The sequence below is a fragment of the Macaca fascicularis genome, chromosome 7, assembly GCF_037993035.2.
Source record: "Macaca fascicularis isolate 582-1 chromosome 7, T2T-MFA8v1.1".
NCBI classification, from domain to species: domain Eukaryota; kingdom Metazoa; phylum Chordata; class Mammalia; order Primates; family Cercopithecidae; genus Macaca; species Macaca fascicularis.
The window spans coordinates 35,512,176-35,531,913 of NC_088381.1; the positions used below are offsets into that span (position 1 = coordinate 35,512,176).

General features: G+C 38.2%; 1 protein-coding gene across 15 annotated transcripts in view; it reads left to right on the forward strand.

The window, feature by feature from the left end:
• RNF111 (ring finger protein 111) overlaps positions 1-19,738 on the forward strand; it is a 112,193-nt gene that overhangs the window by 51,553 nt on the left and 40,902 nt on the right. For all 15 annotated transcript variants that reach the window (XM_005559664.5, XM_005559667.5, XM_065547985.2 and 12 more), the window contains exons 3-4: positions 15,630-15,756; positions 19,440-19,603. In XM_005559664.5, the coding sequence (XP_005559721.1) occupies positions 15,630-15,756; positions 19,440-19,603 (291 nt within the window). The remainder of the gene's footprint in view (positions 1-15,629; positions 15,757-19,439; positions 19,604-19,738) is intronic.

Consider the following 19,738-nt stretch of genomic DNA (forward strand, 5'->3'; position numbering starts at 1 on the left):
TTTTAAGGCTGTTGTTAAAATAGTCATATGTCTTATTACCTTATTTACATATAAAATATTGAAAAAATTTTAATTTAGAATTAGTGATTATTACGCACCCTTCCTGAAAATAATTTTATCCACACAAGCATCATAGACATTGATGTCTTGGTAATTGCTAGAACCATTTTTTAAGTCATCACAATTTGTGAGAGCATAGGATCCTCATCTGCTTTGTGTGAGATATGGCACTTACTGACTCCATGAGTGATGCATCACTAGAAACTTTGTCTCAAACTACAGGTGTCATTTTACCTTATATTGGGCCTTAAAAAATTATCCAGTAGCTGTATATATATGTTTTCCATGTGTAGTCCATACTGTATTGACTTTTTAAGCTTTTTTAAAAGTTTGCTTAAAAAGATAACCCTTGGAATTGTAGAGTCCCAGGATCAGGAATTATATCTAAGGCTGTGAATACTTCTGTCCCTCTTTTTGAAAAATAGCATTGATTTTTTTTTTTTTGGTTTTATGATTTTATTTGGGAACTTTTAGACATATACAAAAACAGAAATATGCAATGAACTCCCCCATATACTCATTATCTCGCTTCAGTTGTTGACATTCCACCATTCATATTTCATTTCTAACCCCTCTTTTTTTTTCCTGGAGAGTTTCAGAACAATTGTAGATATCATTTTACTCATAGAGACTTCAACACACATGGTTTAATTCTATTTTATATATGGCATCGTTTCTGTAAACTGATAGTTAGGTCTAAAAGCTTGATTAGGTTCAAGTTTAGTCCCGGCAGTACTTTGTTGGTGATACTATGTGCTGTCTGTTGCGTCACATATTGAGCTTGATCAGAGGGTTCAGGTGTCATTCTGATCCTTCCATTATAAAGTTCCCCTTCACTGTTTTCTGTAATGTTTTTTAGCAGTTATTAATGGTCTTGCCGAGATTCATTATATTAGGGGTTGCAAAATACTGATTTTTTTTTTTTTTTTTTGAGATGGAGTTTCGCTTTTGTTGCCCAGGCTGGAGTGCAAAGATGTGATCTCAGCTCACTGCAACCTCTGTCCCCCGGGTTCGAGTGATTCCCCTGCCTCTACCTCCCGAGTAGCTGGGATTACAGGCTTATGCTACCATACTTGGCTAATTTTGTATTTTTAGTAGAGATGAGGTTTCTCCATGTTGGTCATGCTGGTCTCAAACTCCTAACCTCAGGTGATATGCGTGCCTCGGCCTCCCAAAGTTCTGGGATTACAGGCGTGAGCCACCACTCCCAGCCTTGATATTCTATCACTTTGCTTAAGTTTATTATCTGAGATTCTTCTATGAAGGAAGAACACTTCGTTCATCAGCTAATTGGTTATTCTGAAATTCTGTTCAGACAGGAAAGGCGAGATGAATGCTTGATTTTCTTCCTTCATTTACCACTTCTCAGAATGACTTGGTATTCTAGCGGCATCCAAAGAGGTGTTTTTGGTTTTCAGTATCATGAATGCATGAATTTTAGTATATTTGATGGATTTCACTTTGTTGCAGTCTTTTTATATTTTTTAAAATGATTTCATCTTTGGCCATTGGGAACATCTTCAGACTGGGTCATTGTCCTTTTGATGCCATCCTAGTGGTCTTTGATGACTTCCCTACTCTCTGGTATGTCAGATTGGTGCAGATTAACCTATAGTTCCTGCCGCAGACCTAGAAACAGCTGTTCCTTTAAGAACTCCTGACTTTTTTTTTTTTTTTTTTTTTTTTTTTTTGGAGACAGAGTCTTGTTCTTTCGCCAGACTGGAGTGCAGTGGTGTGATCTTGGCTCACTGCAACCTCCGCCTCCTGGGTTTAAGTGATTCCCCTGCCTCGGTCTCCTGGGTAGCTGGGACTACAGGCGCGCACCACCATACCTGGCTAACTTTTTGTATTTTAGTAGAGATGGGGTTTTACCGTGTTGGCCAGCATGGTCTCGATCTCCTGACCTCATGATCCGCCTGTCTCAGCCTCCTCAAGTGCTGGGATTACAGGTGTGAGCCACCGCACCTGGCCCGATTTTCTTTTATTGGGAGGTGATAGAGACTAAAGTCTGGGAATTAAGGTGTTTTTTGCTCTACTGGGTTGCCAATGCTTTTGGCTTTTTTGAATTTAACCTAATTTTTTTTTTTTTTTTTTTAAAGGGACAAGGTCTCACTCTGTCGCCTAGGCTGCAGAGCAGTGGTGCACTCATAGCTTTCTGCAGCCTTGACCTCCTGGGCTCGAGTGATCCTCCTTCCTCAGCCTTCTGAGTACTTGGGACGACAACACATGCTGTCTTGCTCCACTAATTTTTCAATTCTATTTTAATTTTTTTTTTAGAGATGAGATCTTCTTACATTGCCCAGTGTGGTCTCAACTTCCTGGCCTCAACTTATCCTCCTATCTTAGCCTCCTCATTTGCTGGGATTACAGGTGTGGTTTGAACCACCATGCCTAGCACATTTTGACTGTTTTAACAAAACTAGGAATGTAAAGATTTAGAAAAAAATAAATCTTTAAGTGAATATTTCCACTATAAGTTTAGGATTAGGGTTTTTATGTAAGTTGTTGTTTTATATTTGTATTCTTATGCTGAAAACTCTGATTCTTAATATTAACCATTGCTTATTTGCCTTATCCTGTATATACCATAAATACATACACATAAGTGAACTAGTTTCAACATAAAAATTACTTTTAATGGCAAAACTGCCCTTGCTTTTTCACCAACCTAATATAGTAGTTCTAATTAATACAGTTTAAGTATTTTGTTTTGTATAGTGCCTTTTTGCCCTTGGCCAGTTTTCTGTGTGGTTGTGCCACCAATTTCACATGCATTTAGGTTCATTTATTTCAGGGTTGGCTTTTTTAAGGGTATTTTTAAAAAAATTTAATTTTGCTTTTTAAATTATGTAAAACATTTACCTGGCTTCAGAGGCAAAACTTTAAAACAAGATATACTCAGGTCTTTAGTTTTGGTTAATTCTTTCATTTTTTTTCCTTCAAAAATAAACTCAAAATATGACCCCCTTCTCTTACTCAAAAGTGTCTCTTGCTTTTTTCACTTAATATATACTATTGTTGGGGTATACAGAGATACTGTAGAGGAATGAAAGTATGTGTCTCTGTATGTGTCATTTCTTTTTATTCCTTTTGTTGTTAAGCTTCATCATACTGCCTTGGATGGTTGTACCAGTGTATTCAACCAGTCTCCTATTGATGAACAGTTTGCAGACTTTTTTTTTTTTTTTTTTAAATACAAATAGCATTGCAATAAACAGCTTTTTTTGACCCGGTGCGGTGGCTCCCACCTTTAATCCCAGAACTTTGGGAGGCCAAGGCAGGTGGATCATGAGGTCAGAAGTTCAAGACCAGTCTGACCAACATGGTGAAACTCCGTCTCTGCTAAAAATACAAAAGTTAGCCGGGCGTAGTGGCTGCGCCTGTAATCTCAGCTACTCAGGAGGCTGAGGCAGGAGAATTGCTTGAACCCAGGAGGTGGAGGTTGCAGTGAACCGAGATCTAGAGATTGTGCCACTGCATTCCAGCCTGGGTGACAAGAGTGGGACTCCGTCTCAAAAAAAAAAAAAAAAAAAAAATTCCTGCAATAAATAGCTTTTTGTATATGTCATTTCATATTTTTTTTGCCAGTGTGTCTTTGGGATAGAATTATAGAAGGCAGTTGTTGAATAAAGGACAAATGCATATGTTATTTTGTAAGATATGGCCACATTTTTCTCCATGGTGATTGTAACCATTTTGAATGCTCACCAGCAAGGATGCCTGTTTTCTCAAAAATCTTTCCAACAGAATATGTTGTCAGATTTTAGGGGGTTTTTGGTCCATCTGATAGCTGAGGAATAGTATGTCAGTACATTTTAAATTTGTATTTCTTTTATTTTTTAAAATGTGTAATGTGTATCTTTTCATATGTTTTAAAAACCTTAGGTCATTTGCATTTCTTTTCCTGTATTCAGTCTGTTCATATTTTTTTGTTTTTATTTTTTGCCTGTTTTGATATCAGGATGTTGGTCTTCATTCTTCTGTCCATTTTTAGAAGCTTTTTATATATTAGCTATATAAATCCTATATAATACACACATTTTTCACAAATTAATTAGTGGTGTCTTGACTTACATACTTTATATGCCAATTTTTTTTTCTTTTTTTCTTTTCTTGAGACAGGATCTCACTCTGTCACCCAGGTTGGAGTATAGCGTTGCTTTCTCGGCTCACTGCAACCTCAGCCTCCCACGCTTAAGCGATCCTCCCACCTCAGCTTGCTGAGTAGCTGGGACCACAAGTGCACACCCCCACGCCCGGCTAATTTTTGTATTTTTTTTGTAGGGACGGGAGTTTGCCATATTGCCCAGGCTGGTCTTGAACTTCTGAGCTCAAGTGATCCACCTGCTCGACCTCCCAGGGTGCTGGGATTTTAGGCGTGAGCCACCATGCCCGGCCGACATTTTTTTCCACAAGTCATATTTATCAACTTTTATTCTTACTGCTTCTGGATTTTGAGTCGTATTTAGGAATACTTTTTCCACTCCAAAGTTGTAGCAAAATTAGCCCATTTTCCCCCAGTCCTTGTACTTAATTCATTTTGAACATTTAGAGCATAGATCCATTTGGTGTTTATTCTTATGTATAATATGAAAAATGGACCCAATTTTTTTTTCATTTGACTATCCATTTGTCCCCAATCCGGTCATTAGCATCTTTTTCCTGTTGATTTGAAATATGCTACTTTTGTCACATGTTAAATTTTCCATATGCATTTGGGCCTTTTTATGGAGTTTTTACTCTGTCTTATTGCTCTGTCTGTCCATGTACAGGAAGAACACTCATTTAATTGTAGAATCTTTAATGTTTTCCTAGATATTGTTGTTTGTTTATTCTTCCAAGTGAACTTTATAATCAGTTGGTTTACATGGAGGTGATTGGGGGTTGGGAGGTCTAGGATGGTATTTTTATTGGGATTGCATTTGTAGATTATATTACAGAGAGTTGACATCCTCCTATTCCAGAATATGGAATGTTTTTTCATTTGTTGATGTCTAGTTTTGTATCTTGCAGAGAGTGTTTTATGTTTTTTAAAAATTATTGAGGTATACTTAACTACTATAAAATTCATTCATTTAAAGTGTACAATTTGGTAATTTTTTTTTTTTTTTTTGAGACAGGGTCTCACTTTGTTGCCCATGCTGTAGTGCAGTGGTGCGATATTCCACTCACTACAACCTCCACTTCCAGGGTTCAAGTGATTCTCCCACCTTAGCCTTCCAAGTAGCTGGGACTATATAGGTACATGCCACCACACCCAGCTAATTTTTGTATTATTTGGTAGAGACGGGGTTTCACCATGTTGGTCAGACTGGTCTTGAACTCCTGACCTCAGGTGATCTGCCTGCCTTGGCCTCCCAAAGTGCTGGGATTGCAGATGAAAGCCACCACACCCAGCCCAATTCAGTAATTTTTAAAAGTATATTTAGAGCTGTGCAGTAATGACCATAATACAGTTTTAGAATATGTTTATCAATCCCAGAAGATCCCTCCTGCTTTCTTGCTGTCAGTCTCTGTTCCTGCTTTCATTCCTCTCAACCTCTAATTTGCTGTATCTATGGATTTGCCTTGTGTGGGCATTTCATATAAATGAAATCATATAATATATGGTCTTTACTGTCTGGCTTCTTTTACTTAGAATAATTTTTTTTTTTTTTTTTTTTTGAGGCAGGTCTTGCTCTGTTGCCCAAGCTGGAGTGCAGTGGCGATCATAGCTCACTGCAAACTCTGCTTCTCAGACTCAAGCAATCCTCCCATCTCAGCCTCCCGAGTAGCTAGGACTACAGGTGCATGTCACCATGTCTGGCTAATTTTTGTATTTTTTTGTAGAGACAAGGTTTCTCCATGTTGTCCAGCCTGGTCTCCGACTCCTGGGTTCAAGCAATCCACCTGCTTTGGCCTCCCAAAGTGCTTGGATTACAGACATGAGCCACTGGGCCCAGCCTAAGTTAGCATAATTTTTTAAGGAGGTTAATCCATGTTGTAGCAGGTATCAGTAATTAGTTTTTATTTTATTAGTTATAGCATTCTGTTGTATAGATATACCACATTTTGTTTATCTAGTTGTCAGTGATGGCATGTTTTTTTGTTTGTTTTTTGTTTTTTGAGATGGAATCTCGTTCTGTCGCCCAGGCTGGAGTTCAGTGGTGTGATCTCAGCTCACTGCAACCTCCACCTCCCGGGTTCACATGATTCTCTGCCTCAGCCTCCTGAGTAACTGGGATTACAGGTGCATACCACCATGCCCAGCTATTTTTTTTTGTATTTTTAGAAGAGACGGGGTTTCACTATGTTGGCCAGACTTGTCTTGAACTCCTGACCTTATGATCTGCCCACCTTGCTCTCCCAAAGTGTTGGGATTACAGGCATGAGCCACTGCCCCTGGCTGGAATTGTTTAAGTGATTTATTCCCTGGCTGGGCTCTGGTCCTACTTGTGTTTCTGTACTGCCATTAGTCATGAAGATGAGATACACATGACATCTATAAGGCTAGTGAGCAGGCTCCTCTAGGTAGGTAGAAGTCAAGGGCGTTTTGAATTGTTTCCGGTATTTGCTATTTTGAAAATGCTGCAGTGAACATTTGGGTACAAATCTTTGTGTATATATATGTTTTCATTTCTGTTGGAAAGATACCAACAGAGGAGTCCCAAAGTGGAGTCAGTTGCTATAACTTCAGTAACTTTAATTGTGACTATAAAAGACAGGAGCAGTGGCAAAAGCATCTGGTAGCATGAAAATGCTTTTGATAGTAACTACACGCCCACATGTTTAGTAGGTATGGTAACATGATGTCATTTATGAAAAGAATGTGAGCTTTAGAATTGGAATTAGCTTTGAATTTTAAGTGTTGCTTATTGTTTGCTTGTAAGTCACTTAAACTTTCTAAGCTTCAGTTTCTTGATGGGGCTAGACATGCATAATACTATATATGGCACAAAGTTTGTGCTCACAGATTGGAAACTATCTTTTTTTTTTCTTTTTTTTGAGACAGAGTTTTGCTTTGCCGCCCAGGCTGGAGGGCAATGGCGCAATCTTGGCTCACTGCAGCCTCCACTTCCCGAGTTCAAGCCTCAGCCTCACGAGTAGCTGGGATTAGAGGCACACGTCACCATGCCCAGCTCATTTTTGTATTATTAATAGAGATGGGGTTTTGCCATGTTGGCCAGACTGGTCTCAAACTCCTGACCTCAGGTGATCCACCTGCCTCGGCCTCCTAAAGTGCTCGGATTACAGGCATGAGCCACCACGCCTGGCCATGGAAACTCTTCTTACTGTTAGCATCATTCCAGTCTTAAGGCACAGAGGGACTAAGGTGATCAGTGAGTATAGTGGCTAACATTGCTTATTGCTGATGCCAAGAGAATCTGTGCTCTCTTACCAGGAAATAGAAATGGACTTTGAGGAGTTCATAAAGAACTCTCGCAGAGAAACCATTGTTTTTGTTATCGTTGTGATACTACTCATATTCTTTCTAGTCTGGTAGCCAGAGAAATATGTTATTTTTCTCATGATGTTTTAAAAGCTATAAACAACTTAATCTTAAAAAATAAACAATTCGGCCGGGCGCGGTGGCTCACGCCTGTAATCCCAGCACTTTGGGAGGCCGAGGCGGGCGGATCACAAGGTCAGGAGATCGAGACCATCCTGGCTAACACTGTGAAACCCCGTCTCTACTAAAAAAAAAATGCAAAAAATTAGCCGGGCGAGGCGGTGGGCGCCTGTAGTCCCAGCTACTCGGGAGGCTGAGGCAGGAGAATGGCGTGAACCCGGGAGGCGGAGCTTGCAGTGAGCCGAGATCGCGCCACTGCACTCCAGCCTGGGCGACTAAGCGAGACTCTGTCTCAAAAAAAAAAAATAAATAAACAAACAATTCAAAGAAAATCACCCACAGTCCTACCACTATCTTAGCTATACTCGTTTTTTGTCCTTTAGTATTTCTAAATGTAAAAGATAAAATGAGAATAAAATTGACCCAGTAAGAAATGACTTATTCTCCTGATTTTCTTTTAAGCTGTGCTATTTAATAAGATTAACTTCATAATTTTAGAAATGTTTCCCTTTTTAAAATTTTGGTTTAAATAACTGTTATCCTAGAAAACACTAGATTGTAGATGCCAAAATGTTGCCTGTTGTGAATATGCTTTAGTTATATAATTTTTATGTATTATGTTCAAATTATGCATAAAGTCCTTTTTAGAAAAATAATGATGTTAAAGCAATAGAATAAGAGTGCTTCAGCAAGCTATTTATATACTTTTAGTTACATAATCTCTGTATTCATAAAAAGTTATATAAATTGAATTTTCATGGATTAGCAAAGCTAGCTTTGTATCATTTATCATTGAGGTTTCAAAATGTTACATAAGCCATGTGAAACGTGTTCAATAATGTTAGCTTATTTTTTACAGTTTTTTTTTTTTGTTTTTATTTTTATTTATTTATTTTTTTGAGACGGAGTTTTTGGTCTTGTCACCCAGGCTGGAGTGCAGTGGCGCGATCTTGGCTCACTGCAACCTCCGCCTCCCAGGTTCAAGTGATTCTCCTGCCTCAGCCTCAGAATAGCCGGGACTATAGGCGCCTGCCACTACACCTGGCTAATTTTTGTATTTTTAGTAGAGACGGGGTTTCACCACGTTGGCCAGGCTGGTCTCGATCTCCTGACCTTGTGATCCTCCCACCTCGGCCTCCCAAAGTGCTAGGATTACAGGCGTCAGCCACTGTGCCCGACCTTAGTTTTTCCTCTTTTTTAAAACAGGTTTTGAAAGAAATTTTGTATACAGATAAGTAGAGAAAAATCATAAATAAAGTTGATATGTAGATATAACTTTTCTCCATGTAGAACTGGTAATGCCCAGTTTATGGGTTGAAATAAGAAAAGTTTTTTTAAAATCATGACTTTTTGTTGATACATAATGCTTTTAGTTTTAAATATACTTTTACCACCATTACTTAATTCCATATTTAATAATTTGAGTTAATTAACAACAAGTAACATCTGCAAAGTCAATGGTTAGCTGGATTAATATCTCAAGGTTCCCTTTGTACTTCTACCTTAAGCTGCATTGTGCTCATGATTATGAAGCAAGAGTTGGAAAATAATTTGGAAATTCAATCTACAATATTATTTTAAATAGCCACTTGGGTGCTACTGTTTTTTTTTTTTTTTTTTTTTCTGCCCATAAGATATATTTGTGCTGTTAAAAATGCATTTTACTTCAGTCAGTGTGTGTAATCTTTAGGACTTGAAAAACCACTTCAAACATTTTCACATCTTGTAACTTCTAATAAATGTTATGTTTTCTATCTAATTGATAATAACATTTTGCAAATATTCCAGAGTATAAATACAATATTATTAAGTAATTTTAAAAAAGTTTCTCCAAATCAGATAATCTTTCATTATCTCCCTTATTTACCAGTGTCTGCTGGTATTTTCTGCTTTTTTTCCCCCCCCTTTATTTTTTTGAGACAGGATTTCATTCTGTTGCCCAGGCTGGAGTGCAGTGGCGCCATCAGGGGTTCCTGCGGCCTCAGCCTCCAGGGCTCAGGTGATCCTCTCACGTCAGCCTTCTGGTGGGTAGCTGGCACTACAGGCACATGCCACCACACCTGGCTAATTGTTTATTTTTTGTAGAAATGGGGTTTCGCCATGTTACCCAAACTGCTCTTGCACTCCTGGGCTCAAGCGATCTGCCCACCTCAGCCTACCAGATTGTTGTGATTACAGGCGTCAGCCTCTGCACCTGGCCTGTTCTGTTCTTTGGAGTATTGTATATCCATATGCAGAAAAGATAAATTTAGACCTTTTACCTATTGTCTGACACAGAAATTAACAAAGTAGATCATAGACCTAATGTAAGAACTAAATGATAAAACTTCTAGAAGGAGGCATAGGAGAAAATCTCAGTTACCTTGGGTTGGACAGAGGTTTCTTAAATATGTCACCAAAATCACAATCCATAAAAGAAGTTGCCAATTTGAACACCAAAATTAGAGACTTTTGTGCTTCAAAAGATGCTATTAAGGAAATGAAAAGGCATGTTACAGACTGTGAAAAAATATTTGCAAATAGTATATCTGAGAAAAGGCATGAATTCAGGATATATAAGGAACTCTTTATTATTATTATTATTATTATTATTATTATTATTATTATTATTTTGAGACACAGGGTCTCACTGTGTCGTCCAGGCTGGAGTACAATGGCACAATCTTGGCTCACTGCAGACTCAGCGCCCCGGTTTCAAGTGATCTTCCCACCTCAGCCTCCGGAGTAGCTTTTGTGGAGACAAGGTTTCGCCATGTTGCCCAGGCTGGTTTTGAACTCCTAGGCTCAAGCAATCCACTGCCTTAGCCTGTCGAAATGCTGGGATTACAGGCATGAGCCATGGTGCCTGGCCAGGAATTCTTATAATTCAACAATGAGACCAAAAACTCAGATTAAACATGGACAAAAGAATAGACATTTCACCAAAGTAGCTAATAAAATTAGACTTGGCATGGTGGCTCACATCTATAATCCTAGCACTTTGGGAGTCCAAGGTAGGAAGATTGCTTGAGCTCAGGAATTCGAGACCAGCCTGAGCAACATAGTGAGACCTCATTTGTATGAAAAATTTAAAAATTAGCTGGGCATGGTGGCATGTACCTGTAGTCCCAGCTGCTGGGGTGGCTAAGGTGGGAGGATTGCTTGAGCTCAGGAGGTCAAGGCTGCAGTGAGCTATGATCGTGCCACTGCACTCCAGCGTGGGCGTTGGACCAAGACACTTTCTCAAACAAAAACAAAAACCAAAGTAACTAATAATCACATGAAAAAATGCTCAGCACCATTAGTTATTTTACGTTGTTTTTTGTTTTTTTTTTTTTAATTATTATTATGTTTTGAGACAAGGTCTGGCTCTGTTGCCCAGGCTGGAGTGCGGTGGTGCCATCTCGGCTCACTGCAGCCTCTGTCTCCCAGGCTCAAGCTGTCTTCCTACCTCAGTCTCCTGAGTATCTGGGACTACAGGCTACCATGCCCAGGAAATTTTTGTATTTTTTGTAGAGACAGGGTTTCACCATGTTACTCAGGCTGGATTGAACTCCTTTGCTCTAGCAATCTGCCTGCCTCGGTCTCCCAAAGTGTTGGGATTATAGGCGTGAGCGCTTGTACTCAGCCTTCTTATTTTAGAAATGGTTATTAAAACCACAATGAGATACCACTGTATAGCCACTGGAACAAGTTTAATGAAAAAGAGACAATAATAGGTATTGGTGAGGATGTGGAGAACCTAAAACCTTCATTTCCGTACTGGGAATGTAAAATTGTAGAGCCACTTAGGGAAACAATTTGGCAGTTCCTTAAAAAGTTAAACAAACTTACCATAGAACCTAGAAATTACATTCCGAAGTATTTGCCTAAGAGAAATGAAAGCACATGTTTGTACAAAGACTTATACATGAATGTTCATAGCTGCTTTATTTGTAATATGCAAAAACTGAGAAAAACCCAAATGTCCATCAGTGGATGAATGGATAAACGAAGTGTGTTATATCCATACGATTGGATACTACTCTGCAATAAAAAAAGAACAAATATTGATACAACAAATGAATATATTTCAAGATAAATATGCTGAGTGAAAGGAGCCAAACGTGTATGTAATGTGTGACTCTACTTAACATAAAACTTGACAAAATACAAACTAATTCGTAATGACAGAGAGCAGATCAGTTGTTGCAGGGGTATTGAAGTTGGTATAGGGGATGATGATTGACTGAAACAGGACATGCAAGCTCTTTGGGGGTTATTGGAAATGTTCTTAAACTGGATTGTGGTGATGATTACACTCCATAAATTTACTAAAATTAGCAAAATGTACACTTAAAGTGGGTGAATTTTTTTACACTCATTATGGGAAAATTCTTAATTATAGACATTATTTGTAAACTGTTGGCTTACATTTGTATTGACAGGTGATAGTAATGAAGAAGCCATTCAATAACAGGTTTGTAAAAAACACAGCAGAGAAGAAATGGAGTATTACTTTTTTAAAAACCATTTTAGGCCGGGCAGGGTGGCTCAAGCCTGTAATCCCAGCACTTTGGGAGGCTGAGACGGGCGGATCACGAGGTCAGGAGATCAAGACCATCCTGGCTAACACGGTGAAACCCCGTCTCTACTAAAAAATACAAAAAACTAGCCGGGCGAGGTGGCGGGCGCCTGTAGTCCCAGCTACTCGGGAGGCTGAGGCAGGAGACTGGTGTAAACCCGGGAGGCGTAGCTTGCAGTGAGCTGAGATCCACTGCACTCCAGCCTGGGCGACAGAGCAAGACTCCATCTCAAAAAAAAAAAAAAAAAAAAAAACCAAAAAAAAACCCAAATCATTTTAACCATTTTTAAGCATACAGTTTAGTAGTGTTAAGTATATTCACATTGGGACCAGGTGCAGTGGCTCATACTTGTAATCCCAGCACTTTGGGGGACCAAGGTGGGAGGAGGATTGCTTTAGCCCAGGAGTTTGAGACCAGCCTAAGAAATGTACTAAGACACTATCTCTTAAAAGACTAAAAAAAAAAAAAAAAAAAAAAAAAAAAAAAAGCTGGGTGCGGTGGTGTGCACCTGTAGTCCTAGCTACTCAGGAGGCCGAGTTAGGAGGATATCTGGAGCCCAGGAGATGGAGGGCAATGAGCGTGATTGTTCCTCTAAACTCTAGCCTAACCCTGTCTCCAAAAAAAAAAAAGTGTATTTACATTTGTTGTGAAACATCTCCAGGACTTTTTCATCTTACAAAACTGGAACTCTATAGCCATTATACAACTTCTCTTTCTCCTCCCTCTGACCCTGGTTACCACCACTTTACTGTCTGTTTCTACAAATTTGACTACTTTAGATACTTCACATAACCGGAATCACAGTTTTTGTCTTTTTGTGACTGGCTTATTTCACTTAGCATAATGCTCTCAGGTTTTATTTTGTTTTGTTTATAGTCCTGGTGTCTTTGATTTTTTTTTTTTTTTTGGCCACCTAGTATGCCATGAATTTACAGGTTATAGGTTCCAGCAGTTCAGGCTCCTGTCTATTGGTTCTCACAAAGTGTGCTTTTCTGGGTGGAGAATGCTGGTGCGGCAGTTGTACCTAGGTACCTTTCTCTTTGGCTTCTTCTTTTTCTGATCTTTTTCCTTCATGTGTTTTGGGAAACCATCTCAGCTGTCGTGCTTTAGATGCTCATTATGTACATTAATTCTTTGGGCAAGAATTTTGTTTGTTACAGCAATGCCAACAGCATGCTGGGTGACATTGTAACTTCCAGTTTTGCCATGGTAAGATTTATGGGGCATGCCTTTTTGAACAGTAGCCATTTTCTTTTTCTTTCTTTTTTTTTTTTTTTCCGAGATGGGGTCTCGCTCTGTCACCCAGGCTGGAGTGCAGTGGTGTGATCTCGGCTCACTGAAACATCCACCTCCCAGGTTCAAGTGATTCTCCTGCCTCCTGAGTAGCTGGGATTACAGGCACATGCCAGCATGCCCGGCTAATTTTTGTACTTTTAGTAGAGACGAGGTTTCACTATGTTGGTCAGGCTGGTCTCAAACACCTGATCTCGTGATCCGCCCACCTCAGCCTCCCAAAGTGCTGGGATTACAGGCGTAAGCCACCACAACCGGCCAACAGTAGCCATTTTCTTTTCTTTTTTTTCTGGAGATGAATTCTCACTCTGTCGCCCAGGCTGGAGTGCATTGGTGTGATCTCGGCTCAACCTCCGAGATTGGTGCAACCTCTGCCTCCTGGGTTCCAGTGATTTTCCTTCTTCAGTCTCCTGAGTAGCTGGGATTACAGGCGAGCGCCAAATCCCAGCTAATTTTTGTATGAACAGTAGCCATTTTCTTGATGTCTACAGCATCGCTTTTCTTGTGGATTCCTATGCCTGTGGCCAAAGGAACAACTCCATATTTTCTAAAAGCCCTAGAGAACATATTGCAGGTGCCTGTTCTCTTTTCCTTTGTGTTTGTCATCTTGGTGAATTATTGGAAGATAGTGGTTTCTGGCAAAAGGCCAGATTAAATGGTTGAATTTCAAAGTATGTAAGTTATACCTCAAAAAGACTATTTTAAAAAGTAGACTTACCCTGACACTAGACTCTATATCAAAGGGGTTGAATTGTTTCAAAATGGACCCTAAAATATGCATAATATTTAAGAGAAGTATCAAAAAATATTTTAACTGCAGTATTGAGGTATGATTAGTATACTAAAAGCTTGAAGGTAGTATATATAACTTGATGTGTTTGGAGAGCGGTATAACACCTGTAAAACCATCATTACAATCAATGCCATGAATTTATATCCATTGCCTCCAAAAATTTCTTCCTGTCCCCTTACCTTTATTTCCTTTTTTGGTTGAAACACTTAACATGATATACCCTTTTAGCAAATTTTTAAACATACAATACGTTATTGTTAATCATAGACCCTATGTTGTGCAGTAAACTTCCAGAATGTATTTCTTTTGCATAACTGAAAATTCGAGGAGATATCAAAAATTAATGGGGTAAAAGAAAATATTTTTCAATAAATGTTTTGGTGATAGCTAGTTAGCTGTGGAGAGACAGAGCAGGATTCTATTTATATAATCTTACCTAATGTCATAACAAAAATCAGTTCTAGATAACAGTAATATAAGGAATATTAAACAAAGACTTGGACCAAGTCTAATTTAATATGTATCCATCTTGTAAATAAGGATGCACTTTCCAAGCTTAGAATGATTTAGAAAAGAACACACATTTAAAAATGACAAATTTTGGCTGGGTGCGGTAGGTCACGCCTATAATCCCAGCACTTTGGGAGCCTGAGTGGGATGGATCACTTGAGGTTAGAAGTTCAAGACAAGCCTGGGCAACATGGTGCAACCCCATCGGTACTAAAAAATTAGCCTGGTGTGGTGATGCATGCCTGTAGTCCCAGCTACTTGGGATGCTGAGGCATGAGAATCACTTGAACCCAGAGGGCAGAGGAGGTTGCAGTAAGCCGAGATCATGCCACTGCACTCCAGCCTGGGTGACAGAGTGAAAGACTGTCTCAGTCAATCAATCAATCAATCAATAACAAATTTCATAACATAAAACTCAAAAGCTACTGTGTGTTTTTTTAAAATAATATATCACCTAAATGAAAACAACCTTGGAAAAAACATACAAAGCTACTGTAATAACTTTTTCTGTGATATTGAAGGGTTAATATCTTATATAATGATATATACAAGATCTATAATATACTACAGATATTACAGGATAAATATCTATGTAAGATCTTACAAATTCATGTAGAAACCACTGAACATTTGTAATGAATACACCAAATCCATAGAAGAGAAAGTAAACATGCAAAGGAGTATAGATTAAAACAGTGATTACCATTTTCATTATGTGTGTTTTTCGCTCCTTGTGTATTTTTTTAAAAAAACTTTTTGACAGATAAGGTTTTTAGGTTTGCAATGAATTTCATAGTCTTCAAAGTCAGAATAAAGATTTCTGCCTAACAATTAGCTGACAGGAAGATACCTTTAAATGTTTTTTTCTTTTTGTTTCCAGGAAGTATTGATGAAGATGTTGTGGTGATAGAAGCTTCCTCCACTCCCCAGGTTACTGCCAATGAAGAAATTAATGTTACCTCAACTGATAGTGAAGTGGAGATTGTAACAGTTGGAGAAGGCTATCGGTGAGATTTTAATTCTTAATTAAATCTTTGAAATTTTAAATATAAATATTAAACCTATTTGTGCTGCAGATATTTGCATTATTTTTATTTATTTTTTTGAGACCCAGTTTGAGTATGCATATATCAGGTTAATGGATTTTTTTTTTTTTTTTTTGTAAGAGACAGAATATTGCTATGTTACCCAGGCTGGACTTGAGCCCCTTGGCTCCAGTGATTCTCTTGTCTCATTCTCCATAGTACTGGGACTGTAGGCACATGCCACCAAGCCCATCTAGATTTGTGGTTTTCAAAGCAGGCTGCGTTAAACTCACCTGGAGAGATAATAAAATAAAGCTATATTGTTGCCTAGACTCTTTCCCAGATTTGAACTAGAATTTTAGAGGTTAGTCTTTTTAAAAGCACCCCAAGTATCCAATGAGAGTTAAGAGTTAATGCTCTGAATAAACAATAATTTTACTTAGTGTTTTATAAAATTGTATTGTATTGTATGTATGTATGTATGTATGTATTTATTTATTTATTTATTTATTTATTTATTTATTTATTTTGAGACGGAGTCTCGCTCTGTCGCCCAGGCTGGAGTGCATTGGCCAGATCTCAGCTCACTGCAAGTTCCGCCTCCCGGGCTTATGCCATTCTCCTGACTCAGCCTCCCGAGTAGCTGGGACTACAAGCGCCCGCCACCTCGCCTGGCTAATTTTTTTGTATTTTTTAGTAGAGACGGAGTTTCACCGTGTTAGCCAGGATGGTCTCGATCTCCTGACCTTGTGATCCACCCGCCTCAGCCTCCCAAAGTGCTGGGATTACAGGCTTGAGCCACCGTGCCCGGCCAAATTGTATTTTTTAAATGATGTGGAGAATTGATCTCCTTTGAAATTTAGATGTGAATAGTATGTAAATATTTGGGATGGTATTAAAATTAAAAATGAAAAAATATTAAGGGGTATTGATGTTGAAATAGCCCTTTTGGTTAGAATCTACTTGTTTCAATATGTTACTCATTGATACTAGTGAAACTTGTGCTGTTACTGTGTTAGGGCACCCTAATTCAAAACATATTGTTTGACTCTTTGTCCTTCACTTAGTAATTTTATCTATGCTCTGAACTAACACATCAATGAAACATCCTCATGTGTTTTTATAAATAACTGGAAAAGACGTTGCCTTATTGCAGAATCACTTTACTGTCCCTGTGAAATATCAACTTCTATCACTTTGACTTTCCCTGTGAAATATCAGCTCCTAACACAGCATTCATCTTATACTTTAGATGATTATAAGTATTCGTAATAATAGCAATAAAGAGTTGCTTTGTTACATTTGATACACCAAACTAATAAACAGATGAATATTAATTTTTGTGTTGGAACGAATTTAGAAGTGCATTAGTTTGTTGCATGTTAATATGTTACTGATTTTAAAAGTATATATTCATATTTCTGACATCTGTTACAAACACTTAGAACATGCTTTTCCACTTGCCATTTTAGCATCGAAGTGCTACTTCTAAAGGCATGGAAGTGAGCATTCTATAACATATCCTTGTTTGTTTTAATTTTATATGATTTTCCCCAACTCTGAGTAAAACCGAGAATCAGTGTTATGTACCACACCTATCCTGTGACTGTGCATAGTGCTTGGTACAACATTGACTCAATTTTTATGAGCTGTAAGGACTACTGAAATTATGGACATATTTTTCATTGTAGGACTAGAGGTCTTGTTTTGGACATGGTTGATGTCAAGCAGGTGCATTTACCTGAGTAATAGACAATGATCTTGAAAAAGACCCACAGTGTACATGACCCATTCTTATATTTCCTTAATTGTTATCTGAGATATTAACTTTGTTACTGTTTAGCTGGCTTTTGGCCCTTTCGTTTATTTTACTTATTTATTTATTTTTTTGGGATGGAGTCTCCCTGTGTCACCCAGGCTGGAGGGCAGTGGCGCCATCTTGGCTCACCGCAGCCTCCGTCTCCCAGGTTCAAGCAATTCTCCTGCCTCAGCCTCGTGAGTAGCTGGGATTACAGGCATGAGCCACCACGCCTGGCTAATTTTTTTTTGTATTTTTATTAGAGACTGGGTTTCACCATATTGGCCAGGCTGGTCTCGAACTCCTGACCTTGTGATCTGCCCACCTCGGCCTCCCAAAGTGCTGGGATTACAGGCATGAGCCACCTATGCTTAGCCTGGCTCTTTCATGTAAGAGAGTATTTCTGTGTTTTAGAGTTTTGTGTCAGGATTTGACAGTTGTTACTAATCATAGTGGCCACTAATACCTCCTTGAGATTTCCTCATACATTCAGTTTTTTTGCAGTTGTTCCATCTAGTAGAATATGATGGCTTTCACAGAAGTACTGCAAAGTGGACCTATAATTTCCTTCAGCTATTAAGAGCTTCCCAGAGATAATAGACTACTCAGTCTCATCATAGACTTTTGGTTTTTCAAGAATTTTAAATGGTAATATCTGTCCTCAGATAAAACCATTTTATCCCATGACATTTGTTTACTATCATGGCTCAAGCTATACCACAACTGTTTCTGATATGTGCTATCCTGTTTTGACAGTGGCTCCGTAATTAACCTTTATACTCCTTCTTAAGAATTTTATTTTAGAATTTGAACTTTTTAAACTCTAGGTTCTATAATCGTTGAAGTTCAAGTTGGGCTGTAAATGTTGAGGCCATTTTCAACCCACTTTGACCTTTGGAGTTCTCTTCTGAATGGTTAAGCTCCCACCCCTGATGACCTTTTATATTGCAGATATTTTCCATAAATGCTGACAATAAGCTTATAAGCAGTTTTATATTAGTTTGAGCAGGAGAAAGCCCTTGTGTTTTATTGACCTCACCTTTCTAAAAGAGTTATTTTTTTCTCCTGGAGACTTAGGACTGCATATTCTACATATTATCCCTGTATATCCTCAGTCCAAATCTTTAGTAGTTGAGTCCTTAAAAGTATATACACCTGTAAGTAAATTTAGACCAGTGTAATGCCACACACATACTTAAATGAAGTTAGATGTGTAGGGTTCGCAGTCACATGTTTTAAAAGCATAAAGTAGCTCACGCAAATGATATTTCTTGTAGCTACCAAACTAATAAACTAATCAGAATATCCTTACATCTACACATCAGGAAATCTCCCTGGTGCTTGTTTATTATTATTATTATTTTGTTTTCTTTTATGGCAATACTAGAAGCTTAGCTTGGTTTAGGACTCCTAAAGCAATGTTTTGCAAATCTGTCCTGAGCTAAACATACAAGACCTTGTGGATATTATTAAATGTGTAGGATGTTATTTTTATTCCGTTACCTATGGTGAATAATTTTAACTATTAACAGAAAATGTAAACAGTTTATTATAACCTGGGTAAATACCCAAAGTAACCGTGGAAGAGAGAGTAGCATTCTTGAAACAGAATCCTGTATTTTACACTAATGATTGGTACAACATAGCATTTCTTATATTCTTAGGTCAATTAGTCGGTGATTCATTCAGCAAAGTTTACTGAGTGCCAGACATTGTGCTACTCATGATTTTTAATTCTATTACGATTATTTCTTTGGAGAAATTTTGTATGAAAAATGTAACATTTAGTAAGAAAGGCTTATGGGTTTTTGTGGTGACTAATAATTCTTTATTTATATTTACTAACTTAATATTGATGTCATTTAAGGTCTCGTTCAACCCTTGGACACTCCAGATCTCACTGGAGCCAGGGTTCAAGTTCTCATGCAAGTCGGCCACAGGAGCCACGGAACCGCAGTAGGATTTCTACTGTTATACAGCCCTTGAGGCAGAATGCAGCAGAAGTTGTGGACCTTACCGTTGATGAAGATGGTAAATTGAAGTAGTAACAGTAGAAAATTATAAAAGGAGTTTGATAAAAGGAAATCTTTTAATATGCTAGAAACCCCTTCTGCTTACTGGTAATGTATTATTAAACTACAGAGAAATTGTCAGATTTTTAAATCT